The sequence below is a fragment of the Carcharodon carcharias genome, chromosome 26 (assembly GCF_017639515.1).
Source record: "Carcharodon carcharias isolate sCarCar2 chromosome 26, sCarCar2.pri, whole genome shotgun sequence".
Lineage (NCBI taxonomy): Eukaryota > Metazoa > Chordata > Chondrichthyes > Lamniformes > Lamnidae > Carcharodon > Carcharodon carcharias.
Genome location: NC_054492.1, coordinates 10,509,561 through 10,534,801, shown reverse-complemented (window position 1 = coordinate 10,534,801; position 25,241 = coordinate 10,509,561). Strand labels below are relative to the sequence as shown.

The 25,241-nt window shown below is 41.1% G+C and overlaps 1 protein-coding gene across 2 annotated transcripts in view; it reads left to right on the top strand.

Annotated features, from left to right (window-relative positions):
* The window catches only part of efl1 (elongation factor like GTPase 1), a 301,855-nt gene that overhangs the window by 132,988 nt on the left and 143,626 nt on the right, over nt 1-25,241 (top strand). For both annotated transcript variants that reach the window (XM_041175230.1, XM_041175231.1), the window contains exons 14-15: nt 4,102-4,274; nt 24,508-24,640. In XM_041175230.1, the coding sequence (XP_041031164.1) occupies nt 4,102-4,274; nt 24,508-24,640 (306 nt within the window). The remainder of the gene's footprint in view (nt 1-4,101; nt 4,275-24,507; nt 24,641-25,241) is intronic.

Below are 25,241 nucleotides of genomic sequence, written 5' to 3'. Positions count from 1 at the left end.
ACTTATACGTTGGCAGTCTGTCTTCAAGAATAGAGCAACTGTACTGCTACCAGATTATACACATAAATTACTTATGAGTGAACATTGACCCTGACTCCCATCCATGCCCTGGCAGCACCCATTGATGGGCGATATTAAAAAAAAAAGGTTTGAGACTACATTTAATTTATTTGGCAGTTTACATATCTGCAAAACATGATTGTACCTGACACATTTGTCTGCAATTTGAATCAATTCCTATTTTCTACATGCATATTTAAATATATACTGTCACGACCATTTAAAAGGCATTTCCTCAAAGTGGTCCATGCACTAAGAATTTGTATGTGTGTGTATGTAGCCCCCTTTTTAATTTGCAAGTGATTCAATTTAAACTTGACCAGCAACAAAGCTTTAGTCTTAAACCAGAAAAAGTTAGTTTATTGCAAAAACACTGCTGTACCACGTTATTCATTTGTGTAATAGGCAGAACGTCTTTTTGGTTTTTCAGCATCCTGTTAGTGGCGAATACCACTCATGTTGCTACTGCATCAGTAGCAGCATGAAACACTAGTTTCACCCGTTGCTCAAATTTTTGAGATACCTTGGCCCTTCCAAGGTAATCTGAGGTAGACTGGGCACTTTTCAGGGCTGAAAGTAATGGCCTTGGACCTGTTCATTAGTTTGCATGATACACGGCGTGAAAAGATCTGATCAGGGTAGCCATTATCCTGCAGGATGTCTTTGCACCCTATTTCAGTATCAAGCTTGCACAGTGAGCAAATGGCTTGGGCCCTATTTATGAAGTTTCTGATAAGACCAATCTTATAGCACATGGTAGTGTAAGAGTCCACTTGTGTATTGACCAGTGAAGATAGGCTTGCAGTAGACCATGGTAGAGAACTTACTGGCAGATTTCTCAACTCAGATGTCAAGGAAAGGGAGTTAATTTGACTGTTCCATTTCAAAGGTGAATTTGAGTGCAGGATGGAGCCCATTAAGACATGCAAAGGAATTATTACATGCAACTGCTGATTTAAATATAGCAAACAAATCATCCACATACCGGAAATATGCAAGTGGTAGGAGGTTGGGTGTTATTCCATCAAAGATGCATTTCTCATGGAACTCAACAAAAATGTTTGCGAGAGGATCCCATGGCAACCTCATGTCTTGACCAGTCGGAGCCAAGCTGCCTGGTTTAAATTTCAAGCAATGCTTGGGAGTTAAATGTTACTCACCATCATCTGGCACATTCTTCATGGTAGCACCTCTGCCAATCAGAGTCCACATGCCAACTAATCAACACTCTCTTCCTATTCAGTATAATGTTAGCAAATAGAGACAGTGTTATTAAGTTATATTTGGTATTTGAGGGTGTTAGGAATAAGTTTTAGCTTTAAAGTTTGTTTGATATGTATTTATGTATCTTTGTGTTAAGTAAGGTCAAATGAAGTTTTAGTTTCACTTTAAAAAGTTGCTTGCATTTCTAATGAGAGGGTTACAACTGTAAACTAGGTTAAACAAACAAGTAGAAGAATTGGGCTGTTGCTTAGCAGCAGGGGGCTAGAGAGGCAGGTCCCTCCCACAGACACACACACACGAGAATGAGCAGTTTTGTTTTGGAAGCTGTTGGAGTTCAGTTGGTTTGAAGACAGCTGTGAAGCAGAAGCAACCTAGAAGGGGCAGATAGCAGTCCCAAGCTAAAGAAAAGCCCCAAAATCCAGGGAAGTAGAAGGGGGTAAAGTCCAACGAAGACCTTCTAGTCAAAGGAAGGACAGGAACCTGGAAAAGGCCCTGTTAACTGAAGTTAAGAACGAGGGGCAGAGAAAGGCTCCAAGCTTCAAGTGTAAAACTTCAAGCTGCAGAATGCAGATTTAAAGCGGGATTAGCTTGTAAGAAGCAAGGAGATCCAAAGAGACAACTGAAGGTCTGTAACTCTTTGCTATGGGCATGTAAAGCAGTGTGTACTGTTGAAGGCTGAGTTGGTGAGAGTGTGTGTGGAAGACAACTTGAATGCGTGTGCTGACCTAGGGAAGAGGAACACCAGAAGGAGAGTTTGAAACCCTGGAGGTGAACCCTTGCAGAAGGCATCTGTGAGAAAGCATCGATTTGGGAGAAGATTCCAAGATGAGGTTTTGGAGGGTGGAGATTGGAAACCCTTGTGTGAAAAAACGAATTCAACGAGACTGCTTGGCTAAAGTAGAGATAGCTTTTGTAACTTGTGTTATCCTTACAAATCTGCATATATCTGTAAAAGTATAGGTGTGGCTGAATGAGCATTGTAATATAGTTCATCTTTTATTGAATAAATGTTGTATTATTTTGTTAAAAGTTCATTAGCTGACTCCCATGACTCAGCTACTGTACAGTAGCTACTCTCCACTTATCTAAACAAACAAAAATAAAATTTAGGATCTATCAAGCTGGGTTCCACCCTGGGATCAGACTTTCCCATGGGTAACCTCAGCTGGGGATCATAACAATAGATATGTTTTTACCCCTGACATTAGTATTTTCTTGCGAATTGTCCTAATGAGTGCAAGACGAAAAGCTTCAACAAAAAATGTTTTTTTTTCCAGCATATATATATCACATGTGTTATATGATTACCATTTTCTCTCTGGGATGGAAGTTCAAAGCATTACAGTGGCACTGGTGGTGGTTGGCCAATGAAGACCAACAGCTCCACTGGTGGTGGGAGGGTGGCAACTGCAACATGACAGTTGATATAAAATTTAATGGTAAATGATTATGAAAAATATACATGTGCAGAGTTACCATAGCATTAAATGATGCCACATTTTCATGTGTCTGCACTCTATTAAAAATAATGTTTGCAAAACTTTTTAACCCTAACTTGTTGCATTATTGATCTTTTTTGATAGTCCAATAACGCATTCCTTTGGAAAGAGTTGGGGGGAGGGGGTCAGCACAAAATTGAACTATTCATTAATCTCAGGGATCAGAAATTTCTGCCAAGTAACAGATTTCTGACTCTGGGGTTTCAGAAATTTGTCATTGGCATCTGACCTTTAGACCCAAAAGACCAGTTTTAAAAAAAAATCTGAACTGCAAATAGGGACTGCTGCTTCTGATCTTTGGGGAGCTTCATGGTTTTCTGGCAGGCATCTTAAAAAAAAAATGGAACTGTCAGGTCTACCCTACTCTTAGCAACTGTCGTTTTTAAAAATCCTTTAAACTGACAGTTGCTGAGAGTGGAAACTGACTGCAGAGTAGTGATTGGAAGAACAAGTGTTGGAAAGGCAGTGCTGGTCCTCCAAGCACAGATTCTGTCTCTCTCACACTGGCTGCTCCAGCTCCTTTAATCACAGTTTCCCTGTCTCCTAATCTTGCTGCTCCTCCAGAGGCAAAATCTATGATTGGTAGAGCAGCAAAGGTGGGAGGGAGGACCTTGTCATTGGAGGTTGATGAGCAGTTATTCTGGCCGGCCCCACTGTTGAAATGCAGGGGACATTCAGCTGCGTCGTCACCCACCACTTTGACCAGATGCTCGACGACCAGTCTGACCCATTTGACATCCTCTATAACGCCGTAGGCAAGAAGCTGAATAAGAAAAAATCAGGCGGCAAGAGACGGGCCAAAACCCAGAGCAGTTTAGGGGTGGGAGTCTATACGGGGCTCACTGTTGCTCTGAATCCGCAGGACTCTGTGTTTGAGAGTGGGAACCCAGCCCATATTGACACGGCAACGCCTTGGGACCCTTCTCTTGGTTTACGAGGATCCCATGCACAGTCTTTTGAACACAGGACCATGATGGGCGTTGTGATGTTTAAAATTGAGGGATAATATACAGTTGGAATATGGCAACCCTCATTTCCACAGTGTTGCATCAAACTGAAATTTGAATTTATTGATTCTGGATTGCAGCATATAATTATAAATGCAGAATTTTATTAATACTAATGTGCAATATTCATTTTCAGAAGATAATGTGCATGAGGGGAGCATGGATGGAGGTGGCGCAAGGCTGAAGGTTCACTTTGGGCACTTAATACTCTTGCACCAGTCCTGCCAGTACCCCAGCTTATATTTCATAATATTTGCATTTATGATCATAAGACAGAGATTTACATGTCTTTATTTTTCATTCCACTGAAGACATTCAGGTAGCGAACCAGATGGAACAGACAGATCTGAACACTTGCAGACAAGACAGTCAACAAAAAGAACACTTCATTGCATTCGCCAGGGTGTACAGCGGAACAATCCGCAAAGGGCAGAAATTGTTTGTGATAGGACCAAAGTATGACCCTTCAGAAGCTTTAGCCAAGGTGCGTACAAATAAATTTCAGTGCATGGGTATCAAAGGGTTTTTCTTCCAAATAACTGTTGTAAAATTAGTGGTGATCTGTCTCAGAGTAATGGTGCTTGGTGATACAACAGGTATTTCTTAAGGTTGAGCTATTTTACATGTGGACATGGATTTATGTGTGAGATTTAGTGTGCAATAAAGCCAAGCAATTTGTTCTTTTTTTTTAGCAAGATATTGTTGAAAATGTGTCATTTTCACAAATAAGTGTTTAATTAGCAGATCTTTTTGTTTGAGGAAGGAAACAAACCAGGAGAAATTTGCATCACATTCTTCACTGTGGCATCACACTTTAAGATCTTGTGCTGGCAATGTCAGTGCATCTTTGTTACCAAACACTCCTCCCTCGTGCAGCAAACCAAGTGAAGTTGGTCAGATTGATTTCATGTCAGTGGCTCATGTATGTTCTGGTTGCTCATACAGGTGTATAGGGAACTGGCCTACTATTGTTTTTAGTATTTAAATGTGCAAATAACAGAAAATTAAACATGGAATAGTCACCATGTCCAGAGGTTCCATCATGTTTGAAGAGCATAGAAGATTTTAAGTGTTACTAATTGAGAACTAATATTTTTAAATTATAAAGTTGTTGGCCTTCATCAAATAATTGATAGAAATATACCCGTATTTCTTTAATGGCTACTTTAAGGATGTTCCCTCATGCACACATAGCCTAAGTAAATGAAGCAAACTAAATGATATTGGGGTGAAATGATGTGGCTCAGAGAATGGAACACTGGACTGACCTGAACAAACCATTGAAATCATGTGCACAGCAGATGATGTTAAAGCTACTCATATTGCTTTCTCAGAGAGAGATGAAAGCAGAGGAAAATAGTTAAAAGAAAATAGTGGTGGAAGATATAGAAATACATAACATTATGGGCAGCTGTGAGGGTCTGCAGAGAATACGAAAATATAACATGACGCAATTCTGTGGCCATCATTTTCATGCCTCCTCTCTAAATCTAGATCAAAAGATTCACAAATACTGTTTATGTTATGCACCAGTAGTATCACTGTAAGCCTCTGGCAAAGGATATAGCAATATTACCTAGGGTTGTTATTTGGGAACATGGAAAGAAAGAGCAGTACATTTATTCCAATGGTTGGTTCGAAGGTTGTGTGTATAGATGAGAATTGACTGTCGGAAGCTGGGGAGCTTTTTGTGTGGAAAGCATATATGCAGGAAGGATGGTCTGCCCTAACGAAATGGTAGCAATGCTTTTTGTGCATAACATTAACAGAATTAGGGAATCACTTAATCTAGATTTAGAAAGGGGTGAACGATGGACAAACAAATTAATATTTGTAGGGGATTAAAATGTAGAAAAAATAATTTTCATGGTAGAAGTAGGAATTCAAATAGAAAAGGTATTGGAGACTAAGCTTCCATTTTTTAAATATTAATTCAAGGTGACTTTGCTCCTGACTCCTGAATTATAGATATGTGCAGCTAAATAAATGATTAGTATGACTGCCATTGCAGAATTTTAGCTAGTTTATCACTGTTTCTTCAACGTCGCCAGGTGAAAATCCTGGAACTCCTCCCCTGACAGCACAATGGGTGTATCGACCGCATGGACTGCAGTGTTCAAGAAGGCAGCTCACCACCGCCTTCTCAAGGGCAGTTAGGGATGAGCAAAAATGCTGGCCTTGTCAGCGATGCTCACATTCCAAGGTTGAATAGTTTTTTTAAGAATAAGTTGGAAGAAGGGCACAGGATATTTAGCAAAAATATACATTTTAACTATGAAGCATTGACATCATTTTTAAAGAATGATTACCCTGAAATTTTGGAATATATAACTGAAAACCAGTATCCACACAAGAAGCCTACAAAACGTGGGGCAAGGGAAGGCTGGCTATTTAAATTTTTGGTCAGTGCTATCAACAGATTTTCTATCGTAGAAGCATGTTGATGGGGAGATCCTGATATTCTGCCCTTGGAAGTGTTCAACAGAGCTCACTTCAGTTGAGAGCTAACTTTCTTATTGCTTCACCAAGATAAGGTCATTGATCCCAAAAGGCTAAAGCAAGACACACTGGCAGAATAAAATCTGCTGCACCTGCTTCTATTCCCCCGCCACCCCAGGATTTTCAGGGCCAATATCACCAGCTTCTATCCCCCCGCCACCCCAGGATTTTCAGGGCCAATATCACCAGTCGCAACACTGGAAAGGAAAAGGCCGCAATGGCAATACTGATAGAAATTAATAATGAGGCAGTGAAATAACAAGTCATAATTCCTTTTTATGCACTAACTCAGATGACTCGGTAGATAGAGAGCTACTTAGCAGGAATGATTCTAATCACCATAGCTTTTACAATCCCAGTGGTATAAAATGAGCACTCAACAGCTAACCAGAAGGGCGATGTGATAGTACAAGTGGTTTCCTAGTGGTAATTGCTGACTGCTTTTAACACAAAATATGACAGAGTCCGACAGTATCAGTATCAGTGCATTAAATCTAGTCCAGCAGAACTAGAAAATAATCACTAAGTGAGCACAGCGGTTCCGTTGCATTTATCAAAGGAACAAATGACAACCTGTGTGATGGTGACAGAGGCAAACTATCCCTCCACCTCCATCTCAACCTGCCTGCAGCCTTTGACGCAGTTGATCACACCATTCGCTTGCAGCGCCTCAGCACTGTCTTCCATTTGGGTGGGACTACACTCACCTGGTTCTATTTTTATCTATCTAATTGATACCACAGTATTAGTTGTAATGGCTTCTCTTTGCACTCCCACACCATTACCTCTGGTGTCCCCCAAGGATCTATCCTTGGCTCATTCCTAGTTCTCATTTACATGCTGCACGCTGGTGACATCATGTAAAAGCACAAAGTCAGTTTCCATTATATATGCTGACGATACCCCCCCCACACTGTCTGTAAATTGTCAGACTGCTTGCCGACACCCAGAAACGGATGAGTAGAAATTTCCTCCCAACTAAATAAAGGGAAAAGTGAAACCATTATCTTTGGCCCCTGCCGCAAATTATGTTCTCTAGCTAAAAACTCCACCCCTCTCCCTGACTACTGTCTGAGGCTGAACCAGACTGTTCGCAACGCCTGTGTTGTATTTGACCTTGAGATGGGCTTTCAACTACATACGTGCTGCAACTAAGACCACTTATTTCCATCTCTATAAAATTGGCTGACTCCGCCCTGTCTCAGCTCATCTGGTGTTGAAGCCCTTAACCATGTCTGTGTTACCTCCAGATTTGACTATTCTAATGTACTCCTGGTCTTCCTCTCACATTCTACCCTCTGTAAACTAGGGGTCATCCAAAATGCTGCTGCCTATGTCCTAACCCGCACCAAATCCTGTTCGCTCATCATTCCTGTGCTGGCTGACCTCTTTTGGCTCCCTGTAAAGCAAGGCCTTGATTCCAATCTTGTTTTCAAATCCCTCTTTGCCTGGCCCCTCCCTGTCTCTGTGACCTCATAACCCTCTGAGATATCTGTGCTCCTCTAATACTGGCTTCTTGAGCATCTCCGATTTTAATTGCTCCACCTTTGGTGGCCATGCCCTCAGCCGCCTAGGCCCTAAACTCTACAGTTCCCTTCCTAAGCCTCTCCTCATCTGTACTTCACTTTTCTCTTTTAGGACACTCTTTAAAACCTGCCTCTTTGACTAAATTTTTGGCCATCTGCCATATCTCCTTAATCCCTGACTTGGTGTCATGTTTTGTTTTATAATGCCTCTGTGAAATGTCTTCGGACATTTCTTTAAAGGCACTATGTAAATACACTTTTGTGCATTGCGTGGTCAGCTAAGGCCAAAAATAAAGGTGTAACTGTAGGAAAGTAAACATTGGAACGAGGTGAGCTCTATAGAGAATAAAGGGGCAGCATTACTGTAAAATAAAATGAGAAAATTTTAAAGGAATATTTAATGACGGAGGTGTTGATTAAGCAGCAGTGTAAAAATACATCCTTGATACACATTTATGTATCTGCTCTTGTCATTCTCAGACTCCACATCACTAATCTGCCCTGTGAGTGAATCCTATGTCCCTTACGATCAGAAGTTTATTGTTATTGCCGAATATCTAATTGTATAATTGAATGACCCAAGATGGTAAACTAAAGCCTCAAGTTAAAACAGCTGCGTATTTAATCTCTCTCACAGCCCCAAATGTGCTTCTGTCTTCCGAAACTCGGACTTATTAACATTCTAGTGAGACAAGGCCTTGGGGAAGAAAGTCAAGCAACTGTTTTATTTTGTAGATTGCAAACAACTCAAGATAGTAAGTCCTGAAAAATGGGCAAGAATGGATCTGGGCCGAATAAATTGGAATCAAAGGTTGGCAAGAGAAGCGGTAGCTGAGCAATGGGTGACCTTCAAAGAGGAGAATTGGGGCACAGTCAAGGTATAATCTCTCAAAAGGGAAAGGTAGGGCAAACAAATCCAGAGCTCCCTGGAGGACAAAAGAGATAGAAATTAAGATAAAGAAGAAAAAGTGTGCTTATGACAAATGTCTAGCAGAAAATACAATTGAGAACCAGGCTGAAAATATAAGTTTCAGAGGGGAGGTGAAAAAGCAAATAAGAGAAGCAAAGAGGACGTATGAGAAGAGACTGGCAGCCAACATAAAAGATGATCCCAAAGTCTTACTTAGGCATATAAATAGAAAAGGGGTGGTAAAAGGAGGGGTAAAATTAGGGACCAAATAGGGGATTTGCACATGGGGGCAGAGGGCAAAGCTGAGATATTAAAGGAATGGTTTGCATCTGTCTTTACAAAGGAAGAAGATGCTACCCAGGACATGGTGAAGGAGGAGATAATTTAGGCACAAGCAGAGTTTAAATTTGATGAGGAGATTTTGGATAGGCTGTCTGTACTTAAAAGTTGATAAGGCACCAGGACTGTTTTCTTTGGAGAAAAGAAACCTGAGAGGAGATGTGATAGAGGTATTCAAAATCATGAGAGGCCTGGATAGGGTAGATTGGCAGAAACTACTCCTGCCAGTAAAAGGATCTAGAATGAGAGGGCAAAGATGTAAAGTAATTGGCAAAAGAGATATGAGAAGATTTTTTCACGCAGTGAGTGGTTAAGGTCTGGAACGCACTGCCTGAGTGTGAGGTGGAGGCAGATTCACTCGAAGCATTCAAAAGGGAATTGGACTGTCATCTGAAAGGGAAGAATGTGCTGGGTGATGGGGAGAAGGTGGGAAAATGGCACTAAGTAAATTGTTCATTCGGAGAGTCGGCGCACACTCAATGGGCTGAATGGCCTCCTACACTGTAACAATTCTGTGATTTTGTGAACTTATTCTGTACTGTTTCCCAGCTGCTGAGATCCCCTGCATACCTTAGCAGCACCAGAGGCTTCAGAGCTGTCATCCCTCTCACTGGACAACGGGCTCAAAGGTGGCCAATTAGGAGGCCGCCTGTGCTAAAATTGCCGAGCAGGTCTCACTGCCAGCAAGTGCGGGCTCAGGATGTGCTTTTTACCCTAAGGTTGGGGTACCAACTCTCCTTATAAAATTCAACCCATTATGCATGAATGTTATTTATTTGCCTTGATTTGGTAAGGATAACAGTTTCCATTCAAGAGTAGACAAGAGAGTTGGGTACCCTTTTGTTCAAATTGCTTCAGTCCCTTTACTTCATTTGAAATGCGTAGGGAAAATAAATCTTATAACTTTGAACTTGATTTTGTATCAAAACCATGTTGTAACTTGAAACAAAAATCCCTCCCAGATAAAATAAACTGAAATACTCAAATGTGAGATCCAATGCTGAGAAACTGAGCCACAATTTCCATGCTAGGTAGCACTCATGCTTGAGTCAGATTGTGGTTCAAGTTCCTCTCTAGAGATTTAAACACTTCTATCACATATTACTGGAGTACTGCATTGTCAGAGGTGCCAGATAAGACATTAAGTCATGACTTTAATCGCCTTCTCAGACAGACATTAAAAAACCCCATGGTGTTATTTGAAGAAGAGATCATTCCACGCTCTGTCGGATGGTTAGCTCATTGCTCTTTTGGGATCTTGCTGTGCAAACTGGTTGTTGTAAAGAGAGAATTCCAGAGTACTTTTCACTACCTCAAGAGATCCTAAAACGTTTACAGCAGTGTCATGATGCAATGTTGGATCGTTCCCTATCTTGCAACAGTGACTACATTTGAAAAGTACTTGGTTAATTGTAAAGCTTTTTGGGATGTCTTGAGGTTGTGAAAGACTACATATAAATGTATGTTCCTTCCTTTCTTTCCCCCAACATGAAAAAAAGTGCTCAGGGAGAAACTGCTGCCACAAATGGCACTTGAGCTGGAAGCTGCTTAATAATCAAATTATTGATGGATAAAGGAAGATTAATGCTCCAATAACCCACAATAGATGATACTCTCACTTCAGGAGCCTTTTATAAATGTGCACTCCTTAAAAAAAGACACCTGCAAGAAAACAAAAACTTGTTAACTGTCCCAAATAACTTGGTATCATAAAAGATACAAGAGGCGTTCCGAAAGCATAGACACTCGCAAATTATGAGGCTCTGCCAAAATCAGGGTTGGAATTCTCCTCTGCGCTGTCGCTGTCAGTGTTGTCATTTGAAGTCCTCAACCATCAGTTACTATCTCTGCCTGCATTGGGGTCTGAGTCTCCCCGCTGCTGTCACTGCCTTTATCACAATTTGAATTCTTGCTCTGTGTACCCCGCCTAGTAGCCATTGTCTCAGTTTCTATCAGCTATTGGAGGTGAATCTATCCGTAGCAGCTGCAGTATGTATAATGACCGTTTTGAAAATAAGTGCCTCTGCAAAAAAAAGGAACAGCTGATGTCAGTCCTTGAGGTGTCTATAATTTAATGGGTTCACTGCATTTTATTAGATTCTATCATTTTATAAATTCCACGTATTATCTGCTGCACTGAGGTGACAAGGTTCTAGCTAACATAATCATTTTGTTTCTTTTTGTTCCTTGAGCAATAAATTATGCTATTCATTTCAGTTCTTTTTCCAAATTACTTGGTGAGAACATAAGTTCCTTGTTGATTCACGATAGCAAATAATATTTGATTTGAAAAAGCATTGGTACAGCACCTCCATTAAGTTGTGATGTAATGATAGACTGAAAATAATTTAGGTCTGTAGGGGCCATTAAGGGGTTATTTACCAGAGGCTGGCAGGTGGAAACAAAACTTGGGCAAATTATTTAAATGTGTATACAAAGAAGAAAATCTCTTAAGAGACCAAACCTCCTCTTGTAACAGAAACCATAATACCTGCTGAATTGTAAATAACAATCTGCTAACTAAATTGCTTTGAAATCTGCTGGTTCTGAAAAGCAATTTTTATTGTTTTAATTATAGATAAAGTCAAACATCCCATCTTTCCATTAAAAGAGGAATTTGACGTTATTAATATTTTTGAAAGTTGGCTTACGCTTATACATATGTGTTTCATTGAAAGCTAGATTTTTTTCTTAATAAACCTGCATGTTTTTGAGAATTTTGAATTGTATGAGATGCTAAGAATGACCAAGCGTTCTCAACTAGCACAGGTTAACCTAAAATAGCATGCAGCTACAATAAAAGAGCAATCGTATTTCACAACAGAAAAATAGTGTTTGTGAAAATTATACCCTTTAGCTTACAACGACATTTACATGATTGTGCACTTTCGTCTCCTGATATTTTGGTAGCTTTTTATTCTTCCCTGTGAATGTTTATTTGACTTTCCCCCTCCCATTTACATTTCAACAGGTAGCAGCTTTATTAGAAATCAAGATCAGAAAGATTGGCCTGATTCAAGGTAGATGGACAAAAATAATAGCTTAAAAAACATCTGGACCATACTGTTCCTTCCACTCTACTCCATAGTGTAAGGACCACACAGTTTCTGTCTTGTGATGGCATTCAAGTAAACATGTATATACCTTTTGTAGCAAATAGGAACATCAAAATAGTGCAAGTATGCAGCGAATTAATCAGCCTGGCAGATGAACAACATAGGAAATAGGAGCAGGAGTAGGCCATTTGGTCCATTGAGCCTGCATTGCCATGTAAATAGATCATGGCTGATCATCTACCTCTAAGCCATTTTTCCTTACCATCCCCATATCCCTTTTTGTCATTAGTTCCAGACATCTATCAATTTCTGTCATGAACATACTCAATGATTGAGTTTCCACAGCCCTCTGAGGTAGACAATTCTAAAGGAACACTAACCTCTTAAGTAAAGAAATTTCTCCGTACCTCAGTCTTAAATGACCTGCCCTTTATCCTGAAACTGTGTCCCCTGGTTCTAGACTTACCAGCCAGGGAAACATCCTATCTACATCTACCCTGTCATGTCCTGTTAGAATTTTGTAAGTTTCAATGAGATCACCCCTCATTCTTTGAAACTCCAGGGAATACAGGCCCAGTCTCTTTAATCACTCCCCATAAGACAGTCCTGCCATCCCAGGGATTGGCCTAGTGAACCTCTGTTGCACTCCCTCTGTAGTGAGTATATCCTTCCTTGGGTAAGGAGACCAGAACTTAACGCAATACTCCAGATCTCTCAAAGCTCTCTACAACTGCAGCAAGACATTTTTACTCCTGTACTCAAATCCCCTTGCGATGAAGGCGAACATACCATTTGTCTTCCTAATTGCTGCTGAACCTGCACGCTAGCTTTCAGTGACTCATGAACAAGGACACCTAGGTCCTTTTGGACATGAACATTTCCTAACCTGTCACCATTTCAAGAAATACCCTGCCTTACTGTTTTTTCTACCAAAGTGGATAACCACACTTATTTACATTATATTTCATCTGTCATGTTCTTGCCCACTCACTTAGCCTGTCCAAAATCCCCTTGAAACCTCCTTGCATCTTCCTACCTAGTTTTGTGTCATCAGCAAACTTGGAAATATTGCATTTAGTCCCCATGTCCAAATCATTTATATAGATTGTGAACAGCTGTGGCCCAAGAACTGATTCCCCATTATAAATTCTCCTATCTCCACCTATAATTAACCTACATTTGTCTTTGCTAATCTTTTCTTTTCCACATTTTTAAAGAAGCTTTTGTAGTCCACCAGCTTGCGTTCATATTCTTTTTCCCCACTGTTGATCAATTTCTTGGGCCTCCTTTGCTGGATTCTAGAGTGCACCCAATCCTCAGGCTTACCACTTTTGCTGGCAACCTGAGAAGCCTCTTCCTTTGATCTAATGCAATCTTTAACTTCTTCTGTTAACCACGGTTTATTCACCTGTTGGGTTTTTGTGCCTTAGAGGAACGTTTATTTGTCGTAGACCATGTAATATTTCTTTAAGTACTAGCCATTTCGTAATGAATTATATCCTTCCAAACTTATAAAATTCTATCATATTATGGTCACTATTTCCCAAAGAGATTATTAATTAGCAGTTTCTCATTACACAGTACAAAATCTAAAAAAGGATGATCCCTAGTTGGTTGTTCAAAGTGCTGCTCCAGAAATCCATCTTGCGCACACTCCAGAGATTCATTCTCCATAGCATTAGTGCTGATTATATTTACCTTGTTTATATGTAGATTGAAGTCACCCATGATTAAGTACATTACGTAATTCAGTTCCCAGCCTCGGTCACCCTTTAGCCACATCTCCGGCATGGCAATTAAACCATACCCATTTATTTCTGTTTGTGCCTTGAAATCATCTACCTTGTTGTGAATGCCACATGCATTCAAATAGAGTGCCTTAGCTTTGTCTTTTTAACTTTATTTTGTTTTTTTCATCCTATTTGATGTTTGCCTTTGCATCGTCCGCCTTCTAATTTCACTTATTACTTTTCTACGTCCTATTACCAGTTTTGCTTCTCTCCACTCTGTTTACTCTCAGGTTCCCATCCCCTGCCAACCTAGTTTAAACCTCTGTCAACAGCACTAGCAAATCTCCCTGCAAGAATGTTAGTTCCGATCCTACTAAGATGCCACCCGTCCATCTTGTGCAGGTCCAACCTGCCCCAAAACCGATTCCAATGCCTTAGAAATCTAATACTCTCCCCCCACACTGTTGCTGTAGCCACATGTTCATTCACTCAATACTCCTAATCCTATGGTCACTAGCATGTGACACTGGAAGTAATTTTAAGATTGCTGCTTTTGAGGTTTTGTTTTTTAATTTCTTTCCTACCTCCCTAAAATCTGCTTTCAAGATCTCATCCCGCTTCCTGTCTGTGTTGTTGGTATTGGTATGGACAACAACCTGACTGTTCACCCTCCCCAAGAAGAATGTCCTACAACAGCTCTGTGATATCCTTGATCTTAGCACCAGGGAGGCAACATAACACCCTGGAGTCACGTCAATGGCTGCAGAAACGTCTGTCTGTTCCCCTAACTAATGAATTTCCTATCACTACTGCCCTTCCACTCTTCTTCCTCCCTTCCTGTGCACCTGTGGTGCCATGGAAGACTGTAACCAGTGCAGCTACTATCATTGCAGCCACTTCTTTTAAGAACATAGGATGCAGGCCATCTGGGGACTTGTCAGCCTTTAGGTCTAATAATTTTTCCAGCACCTTATCCCTAGTGATGGTGATTGCTTTAAGTTCCTACCTCCTGTTCACCCTTTGATTTGGGAAGCTTTCTACTATTGTGAAGACAGACACAAACTATCTGTTCAATGCCTCCGCCATTTCCTTGTTTTCCATTATAATTTTCCACACTTTCTCTGTAGAGGGCTAAAACTAGCTTTAGTTACTCTTTTCCTATTTAAATACTTGTAAAAATTCTTATCACCTGTTTTTATATTACTTGCTAGCTTTCTGTCATACTCCACTTTCTCCCTCTTTTTAGCTTTTCTTTGCTGGCTCTTAAAATCTGACCAATCTTCTGACCTACCACTAATCTTTGCAGATTTGTGCAGTGCTTCTTTCAATTTAACACAATCTTCAGCATTTTTCAGCCACGCATAAAGCATCTTCTCAAAGAATCTTTCTTTCTTACTGGGATAAATTTTTGCTGAGCTATTAAATATCTCCCTCAAAGTTCACCACTGCATCATTACCATCCTACCTTTTAAACTAGTTTCCCAGTTCACTTTAGTTGGCTTGGCTTTCATACCATTATAATTAACTTTATTCAGGTTTAAAACACTAGTCTTGGACCCACACTTCATCCTTCAAACTGAACATCAAATTATAACGTTATGATTGCTGTCTCTTAAAGACTCCTTAAAGGTTATTGATAAATCCTGAGTTATTGCTCACTTTTCGGTCTAGAATACCCTGCTCTCTGGTTGGCTGTAGACTATACTGCTCTAAATTGTCACATGTATACTCATGAACTCATTTTTCAGGCTACCTTTGCCAATCTGATTCTTCCAATCTATCTGTAGATTAAAGTTACCCATGATTATTGAAGTACCTTACTTACACGCCACATTTATTTCTTCATGTATACTCTGTCCTACAGTGCTAACTACTGTTAAGGGGCCTATAAACTACTCCCACAAGTGACCTCTTACCTTTCCTAAATACTTAAAGCTACCCAAACTGATTCTGTGTCTTGCTCTTTTGAGTGAAAGTCATCTCTCTACTTTTATTCATTCATGGGATGTGGCATCGCTGGCTAGGCCAGCATTTATTGCCCATCTCTAATTGCCCGTGAGAAGGTGATGGTGAGCTGCCACCTTGAACCGCTGCAGCCCATGTGGTGTAGATACACCCACAGTGCTATCAGGGAAAGAGTTCCAGGGTTTTGACCCAGCAACACTGAAGGAACTACGATATATTTCCAAGTCAGGATGGTGAGTGGCTTGGAGGCGAACTTCCAGGTGGTGATGTTCCCATGTGTCTGCTACTCTTGTCCTTCTAGATGATAATGGTTGTGGGTTTGGAAGGTGCTGTCTAAGGAACTGTACTAATGACATTCTTAATTAACAGAGCTACCCCACTATTTTTTCCGATCTTCCTATCTTTTTGAAATGTCAAATACTCTTCTATATTCAGGTCCCAGCTTTGGTCACCCCACAATAAAATTTGCAATTGCTTGCAACATGACATAAGCTAGCAGAATAGGCAGGCATATGGAATTTAATACAGAGAAGTGTGAGGTGATGCATTTTGGCAGAAGGGATAGTGAGAGGCAATGTAGCCTTTGTTTTGGCATAGTGGATGGTAAATGTTAAGCTGCTTAACTCCCAGAGGGAAACTTGAAACAATTGCCACAACTGTTTTGCAATTTGTACTTTTATTTTTAGATGTGTGCAATGAATTCAGTAGTAATAAGTCTACCAAGTCTTAGAGGTTTTTTTTTACAAAAATAAATTAAAAATTTATTAATAAAATAAATAATTTTAAGCAGATACATAGGTCTACAAATTACTACTATGATAACTCCTAGCTCCCCTAATTAATCTGACTCCCAGTGACACCCCCTTTAAGACAACAGTAAAAACGAAATAGATTTTAACAGACCCAGGCAAAGCACATGATACCCTGGACAGGGATATTCACAGTGAATTCTCTTAGCTTTGGTTCCTATAGGCAGCAGCTTGGAACATAAAGCCTGGAGGCTTTTCACACTTGTTAGATCTTAGAATGCTTTCTTCTTACATATAGCCTTCTCTCTTTTTATACATATTTTCCCCTTTGAATGCATGTTTCAATATGTCTTTGGATTTTACCCTTCTAATAATAAAAACTTTTCATAGTACCAATTTTATCAGTAAGCTTTAGGGAAAAATAAACACACTGGCTTCTTCTGGCTAAGTGTAACATTTCATCCTCTCTTTGAAATTCAAACTACTCTGGTTTATCTAAAAATGCAAATTTTCCTTTGCATCTCACATTCTAAAACTTAAACTATGTTTACTTATTTAGCATTTCAAACCTAGCTTATCTTCTGATACATCAAAGCCTTCAGACCAACAGTCTTTAATTCAATTAAGTCACGCATGCATACACACACCAGACCCCACTATTCCTACTTTAAAAGAAATCCCAATAACATTATGAAAATTATTATATTTTCATGATACCTTAATGGGACAACTCTAAGAAGTACAGAAATAAAGGAACCTTGGGGTGCATGTGCATCGATCTCTGAAGGTGGCAGGGCATATGGAGGAAAGTAGTTAGCAAAGCATTTGAGATCTTGGACTTCATAAATAGAGGCTTGACAACAGGGATGTTATGCTGAACCTTTTATAAAGCTCTGGTTAGGCTCCAACTGCAGTATTGCATCCAGTTCTGCTCACAAGACCTTAGGAGGGATATGAGGGTCCTTGAGAGGAAATTAGCCAAAATGGTTCCAGGGATGGGGGATTTTACTTGCAAAGTTATATTGGAAAAGCTGGGGTTGTTCTCATTAGAACAAAGGAAATTGGGGAGATTTGATAGAAGTGTACAAGATTATGACGTGTTTTGATAAGATAGACAAGGAAAACCTATTTCCATTAGCTGATAGTACAAGGGCTGGTGAACACAGATTTAAGGTTTTGGGCAAGAGATGCCAGGGGAATGTTAGGAAGAACTATTTTGTGCAGCCAGTGGTAATGACCTGGAAGCCACTGCCCACAAGTGTGGTGGTAGTGAAAACAATCAAAGATTTCAGAAGGAAATTGGTTAGGAAATAAACCTGCAGGGCAATGGGAACTGAGCAGGGCAGTGAGACTGATTGGATTGCTCTGCGGAGAGCCAGCATGAACTTGATAAACCAAGTGGCCTCCTTCTGTGCCATCAATAACTCTGACTCTAACCATGTCTCTGTGATGGCTATCAGGTCATACGTATTTATTTCAATCTGTGCTAACAATTCATCCATTTTGTTATGAATGCTGCTTGCATTCAGATACAGAGCCTTTAGCTTTGTCTTTTTACCATTTTTGCAATCTCTGGTCCTGTCTGCTGGTGCACTCTTAAGTTTGTACTCTCTATCCCTTCCTGCCACGCTCTGGTTATCTTTACCCAAATCGCTGCCCTGTTCTAGTACCTCGTCGTTACCCTTTGATTTACTACATCTCCTCTCACATGATCCCTTCTCTCCCACCACCACCACCACTATTTAATTTAAAGCCCCCTCTGCCACCCTAGTTACATGACTTGCCAGAATACTGATCCCAGCATGGTTCAGGTGAAGCCCGTCCCAATGGTATAGCTCCCACCTTCCCCAGCACTGGTGCCAGCGCCCTGTGAATTGAAACCCATTTCTCCCACACCTGCATCCTCAGTCCCATCTACCAAAACCACCCAGGATCATCATGGAGAGAAAAATTAACTCCTGACTTCTTTTCTGTAAAGCCAACTGTCTCCATAAACCCTGTCCTTTGCCTCTCTGAAATTGGCTCTGCTGCCTATGCTGCTTCCCCTCCCCTCCTGACGCACTCACACTCCCCACCCAACCTGCCACCCCCGCCACTTGTGCTGGATCTGTCTTTCTCTAGCTTCCCTCCTATTTCCCTCTTTGCCACTTCTGATCTCATCATCTCCATGAGATTCAGTTCCTGTTCCCTTGACCCAATGCTTACTAAACTGCTGACCGCCTTCCTTCCTGTCCCCCTTGCTAGCTGCCACTGTAAATGGTACTCTCTGCTTAAGTGTTACTAGCTTTCAAAACACTTATTAACCCCCACAACTCAAAACACCCATCCTTAATTCCTCTGTTCTTACACAAACTACCACACCATCTCCAAACTTTTGACCATGTTGAATTTCCCCAATCCCGGTTAGTTTAGCATCAAAATAGCCCTAACCAAAGTCACAAGTGCAATCCTCTGTGAATGCTGTGAATTATCTTTCATTGTCCTTCTAGACATCTGACATGGTTGATCACACCATCCAGCTTCAATCCCTCTCTCCCATTGTCTAAATCACTGGCTCTAATAGTATTCACTCATTCTTATCTATCAGATTTTAGCCAGAGCATCTTCAGCATTGGATTCTCATGTTGCTTCTGTGTTGGTCCCCTTCTCTACTTCATCTGCTTACTGTCCTTTGGCATTGCTAAATGGGATAGATTTTGCACAGATCTAACAACTCAAGACCGGGCATCCACGAGGTGCTGTGGGCCATCAGCAGCAGAAGAATTGTACTCGAACACAGTCTGTAACTCATGGCCCAGCATAGCCCCCACGCTACCATTACCATCAAGCCAGGGAATCAACCTGGTTCAGTGCAGAGTGCCATACCTAAAAATCAGGTGTCAACCTGGTGAAGCTATAACACAAGACCACTTGTGTGTCAAACAGCATAAGCAGCAAGTGATAGATGGCGCTAAATGATCTCTCAACCAACGGATCAGATCTAAGCTCTGCAGTACTGCCACATCCAGTTGTGAATGGTGGTGGACAATTAAACAGCTCACTGGAGGAGGATGCTCCACAAATATCTCCACCCTCAATGATGTAGGAGCCCAGCATATCAGTGCAAAAGATAAGGCTAAAGCATTTGCTAGAATCTTCAGCCAGAATTGCCAAGTGGATGATCCATCTTGGCCTCCTCTGGAGGTCTCCAGCATCACAGATGCCAGTCTTCAGCCAATTAGATTCACTCTACGTGATATCAAGAAATGGCTGAAGGCATTGGATACTGCAAAGGCTATGGGCCCTGACAATATTCAGGCAATAGTACTGAAGACCTGTACTCCGGAACTTGCTGCACCCCTAGCCAAGCTGTTCCAGTACAGCTACAACACTGGCATCTACCCAGCTATGTGGAAAATTGCACAGGTACGTGCTGTACACAAAAAGTGGAGAAATCAAACCCGGCCAATTACCATCCCTTCAGTCTACTCTCCATCATCAGTAAAGTAATGGCAGGGGTCATCAACAGTGCTATCAAGCGGCATTTGCTTAGCAATAATCTGCTCACTGACGCCCAGTTTGGGTTCCGCCAGGGCCACTCAGTTCCTGATCCCGTTACGGCCTTGGATAAAACATGGACCAAAGAGTTGAACTCACAAGGTGAAGTGAGAGTGACTGCCCTTGACATCAAGGCTGCATTTGACCGAGTGTGGCATCAAGGAGCCCTAGCAAAACTGGGGTCAATGGGAATCAGGGGGAAAGCTCTCCGCTGGTTGGAGTCAGACCTAGCACAAAGGAAGATGGTTGTGGTTATTGAAGGTCAATCATATCAGTTCCAGGACATCGCCGCAGGAATTCCCAGGCCCAACCGTCTTCAGTTGCTTCAGTAATGACCTTCCTTTCATCATAAGGTCAGAAGTGGGGATGTTCGCTGATCATTGCGCAATGTTCAGCACCATTTGCGACGCCTCAGATACTGAAGTAATCCATGTCCAAATGCAGTAAGACCTGGACAATATTCAGGCTTGGGCTGACAAGTGACAATGACCATCTCCAACAAGAGGGAATCCAACTATCATTGCTTGATGTTCAATGGCATTACCATCACTGAATCCCCCACTATCAACATCCTAGGGGTTACCGTTGACCAGAAACTGAACTGATCCAGCCATATGAATACTGTGGCTACAAGAGCAGGTCAGAAGCTAGGAATCATGTGACGAGTAACCCACCTCCCAACTCCCCAAAGCCTGTCCACCATCTACAAGGCACAAGTCAAGAGTGTGATGGAGTGCTCCCCATTTGCCTGGATGAGTGCAGCTCCCACAACACTCAAGAAGCTTGACACCATCCAGGACAAAGCAGCCTGCTTGATTGGCACCACATCCACAAATATTCAGTCCCTCCACCACTAACGCACAGTGGCAGCAGTGTGTACCATTCACAAGATGTACTGCAGGAATTTACCAAGGCTGCTTCAACAGCACCTTCCAAACTCATGATCACTACCACCAAGAATGACAAGGGCAGCAGATAGATGGGAACACTGCCACCTGGAAGTTCCCCTCCAAGTCACTCACCATCCTGACTTGCAAATATAATGCCGTTCCTTCACTGTCATTGGGTCAAAATCTTGGAACTCCTTTCCTAACAGCACTGTGGGTGTACCTATACCACATGGACTGCAGCAGTTCAAGAAGGCAGCTCACCACCACCTTTTCAAGGGCGGTTGGGAATGGGCATATAGTGACCCAGCCAGCGAAGCCCACATCCCATGAATGAATAAAAATAAGAATTGTCATCTCCAGATATGGTGTCAGCTTCCACACATAGTTGATAACATCCACCTCTATCTCCACCGCCTACCTCTCTGCTTCAGTGTTATCAAGCTGTTTGTCTGACATCCTGTCTTGCTCTTGCTTAAGTTGCAGCTTCCTTCAACTAACATTGGGATGACCATGCCATTGTATTTAGCCCCTGCCACAAATTACATACCTTTGCCTCCAGTTCAATCCCCCTCACAGCCATTGTCTCAGGCTGTCCAGAATGTTTGCAGCTTGGTGATCTATTCAAATTTGAGCTAAGTTTCTGACTTCATATCCTGTCCATAACAAAGATTACCTACTTGTTTCAGATTTCCAGCATCCGCAGTATTTTGCTATTACATACTTCTGCTTCTGTTACATAGCTCATCTCTTGCTAAAATGTTCATCCATGCCTTTGATACTTCAAGCTTAACTATTGCAATGCCTCTAACCCTCAGTCCTCACTGCAGTTCTTTCAAAACCCATATCCTCGGGAAGATTTTCTCCTTAAAAAGCACTACACAAATGCAAGTTGTTCGAGATCCATGTCAATATAGTTGCAGTGAAATCAAAAATATCCCCTAAAGCAATTGAAAATTCATTTTAGCAAGTTATTTATAAGAAAAAACTAAAATTGATAATGACTTCAAAAATGCTTGCTCATTTAAGTTTTAGCAAAAGTCTGTGCATTCAGAGTTTAATTACTGAAAGGAACCTTACAAATATTCGTAACACAAGAAGTGTGGAGCAGCATCTCATGGAAATGGTGTTAGCAATTATGATGGGTGATGTATATTTTTTATATTTTTGTGATTATGTTTTCTGTGTAGAAAGCTGTGGGTGTGTGTGTCCAGAATTAATTAAACAGGGGAAAGGTTACTAGAGACAGGTTGCCTGTGAGGTCTAAGAGATGAAAGGTTAAAAGGGTTAGGTTTGTGCATTTGTAATGAGAGGTTGTGGTGTGTTTGTGTTACAAGTTAACAGGTTGGATCTGAAATTTGCATTGTTAGATAATTGGGGAAATTGATTTTTCAGTTGTTGAATTTCAAAAGGGAACTCAGAGGTAAAAGGGAACAATTGCATCTTACAGGGGTTCCATGAGTAAACAGGAAGGTATATAAAAACTCCCAAAAGTGGAGGCAAAATAGAAAACATGAAAGATTTTTTTACTTGGAGAAGTTGAGTTTCAAAGATGTGTTTAAGGACAATGGAATTTGAGAAGAAAAAGGAAAAGCATATTTAAGGAAAGGGACATTTAACTGTGGGGGAACCCACTGAAGACCAGCTTCTTTGTCTGTGAACTGCAGAGAAGCTGTGAAAGTTTTGAATTGGAGGCAGCACCCAGTGTTGAGCCAGGAGAGTCTTTATTTTAGGAAACGGATTCTTTTTATTCATTCACGGTATGTGTGCTTCGCTGGCTGGGCCAGCGTTTATTGCCCATCTCTAGTTGCCCTTGATAAGGTGGTGGTGAGCTGCCTTTTTGAACCCCTGCAGTCCATGTGGTGTAGGTATACCCACAGTGCTGCTGGGAAGGGAGTTCCAGGATTTTGACCCAGTGACATTGAAGAATGGCAATATATTTTTAAGTCAGGATGGTGAGTGACTTGGAGGGGAACTTCCAGGTGGTGATGTTCCCATCTATCTGCTGCCCTTGTTCTTCTAGGTGGTAGTGGTCATGGGTTTGGAAGGTGCTGTTGAAGGAGCCTTGGTAAATTCCTGCAGTGCATCTTGTAGATGGTACACACTGCTGCTGCTGTGTGTCAGTGGTGGAGGGAGTGAATGTTTGTGGGGTGTGGTGCCAATCAAGCAGGCTGTTTTGTCCTGGATGGTGGCCAGCTTCTTGAGTATTGTGAGAGCTGCACTGATCCAGGCAAATGGGGAGATTTCCATCACACTCTTGACATGTGTCTTGTAGATGCTGGACAGGCTTTGGGGAGTTGGAAAGTGGATTACTCGTCACATGATTCCTAGCCTCTGACCTGCTCTTGTAGCCATAGTATCTATATGGCTAGTCCAGTTCAGTTTATGCTCGATAGTAACTTCCCCAGGATGAAACTTCTTTTGGAATTCCACCTCAAAGTGCAAGTGCCTGAGAAGTCATGAGGTGTACCTTTATTTAAAGTGACAACAATTCCTTGACTTGGATAATAGCTACTGAACTTATTGCCAAAAAGGTGTTTGTGTACTTTTGGCAAAGCATGTTTTTTGGGGGGGTTGTTCTGTAAATCTCTTTTAGCTGTGTAACTTTTATCTTTAATAAATCTTTTAATTCTGTAATCTCTAAAGGTGTTACTGGAGTTCTATGCTTTTGAGATCAGTAGTTCTTCCTCCTCGTTTTCACAATTAAAAGCTTTATGATCAGCAAGACAGACTTCACTCTGGGGTCTGGCTTACTCAGCAATAACACGAGCTGTGGTCATAGCACAATATATGTTGATAGCATGCATAATAAAGACAGAAAATGCTGCAAAAACTCAGCTGGTTTGACAGCATCTGTGGAGAGAGAAACAGTTAATGTTTTGAGTCCGTATGACTCTTCAGAGCTCTGAATAGCATGCACATGGATCTTGCCATTCCACATCTCTGTGCCGTGAAAGAAGTGCAGATCTACATTATTATTATTTACAAAAGTACAGGGAAAGTGGGGAAACAATTCTAAAATCCGTGAAGCCTTTTTATAGTATCAGACGTTATAGCAGATTTTGCCTCCCATGCTTGTCTGATCTTATCACTGATTGCTAAATGTAGGGCAGCATGCTGAAGAGGTTGAGATTCTGCTGTAAACTTAGGAGCCAAGTTTGAATGGCTTGTTAATGTCATCTCAGTCTCTTGGTATGTTATTTTCTTTGAACTTGTTCCAGCATCAAGGGGTTTATGTAGTACTTAGAAAGATAGTGGAGATGCTTTGGCAGACAGTATTGGATACACAGACTCCTGAATTAAAATTCATTATTTGACCAGCTGCAATATAGTATGACTTGATTTCAGATCCAGCGATTTGAGAATTTGTCTTGCTGACTGAAGCAGGGAAATGTAACATCTATAGATTTAACATTATAGATGTCTTTATCCTTTGTTAATTTATCAAGCAAAGCATATGTACAGCGACCCTACCAGAAACAATTTTGCATTTATACTAATTCATATTTACCTGTTCAGTTGCCAGAAAGCTGTTCACCTGGTGATGACCTGTCGATCCCACACCTGGCTCACTGCACAGTGGAGGACTTGTACCTGCTAATGGGAAAAGAATTAGAGAATGTACAAGATGTACCTGTTGGCAATGTGCTAGGTAAGACTTTACCGTTGAGTTTTTGTGATCAATAGTTTCCTTACTTAAAGAAGGATGTAAATGCGTTTAAGGTGGTTTACTAGATTGATACCTGGAATGAGCGGGTTGTCTTATGAGGATAGGTTGGACAGGCTGGGCTTGTTTCCACTGGAGTTTAGAAGAGTGAGGAGTGACTTGATTGGTATATAAGGTCCTTTTCAGTGTAAAATGCCACCACTATCTCACAAAAAACTTCATAGATATTGAACATAGAAATATCCTATAAAATTATGAAAGCTATTATTTCATTCCTCAACTTTCCCCTTTTGTTATTCTAGTTACATAGATTACTGGACATCTCACGTACATCATAGCAAAACTCTTTGGATGGGAGTAGGTTGTTCAGGGAGAAGGCAATGCACAAAAGACCAGGAGCAGAGAAATAGAGAATTTGGGGGGACTGTTGTAGGCCAGAAGGAGGTCACAGAAAGGGAGGAGTGAGGATATAAAGAGATTAAAACTTGTGGATGAGAACTTTAAATTTGAGATGTTGAGATTGAGAGCTATTGCAGATCATCGAAAACAGGGACTTCATCTGGGTTGAAGTACAGGTGGTAGAATT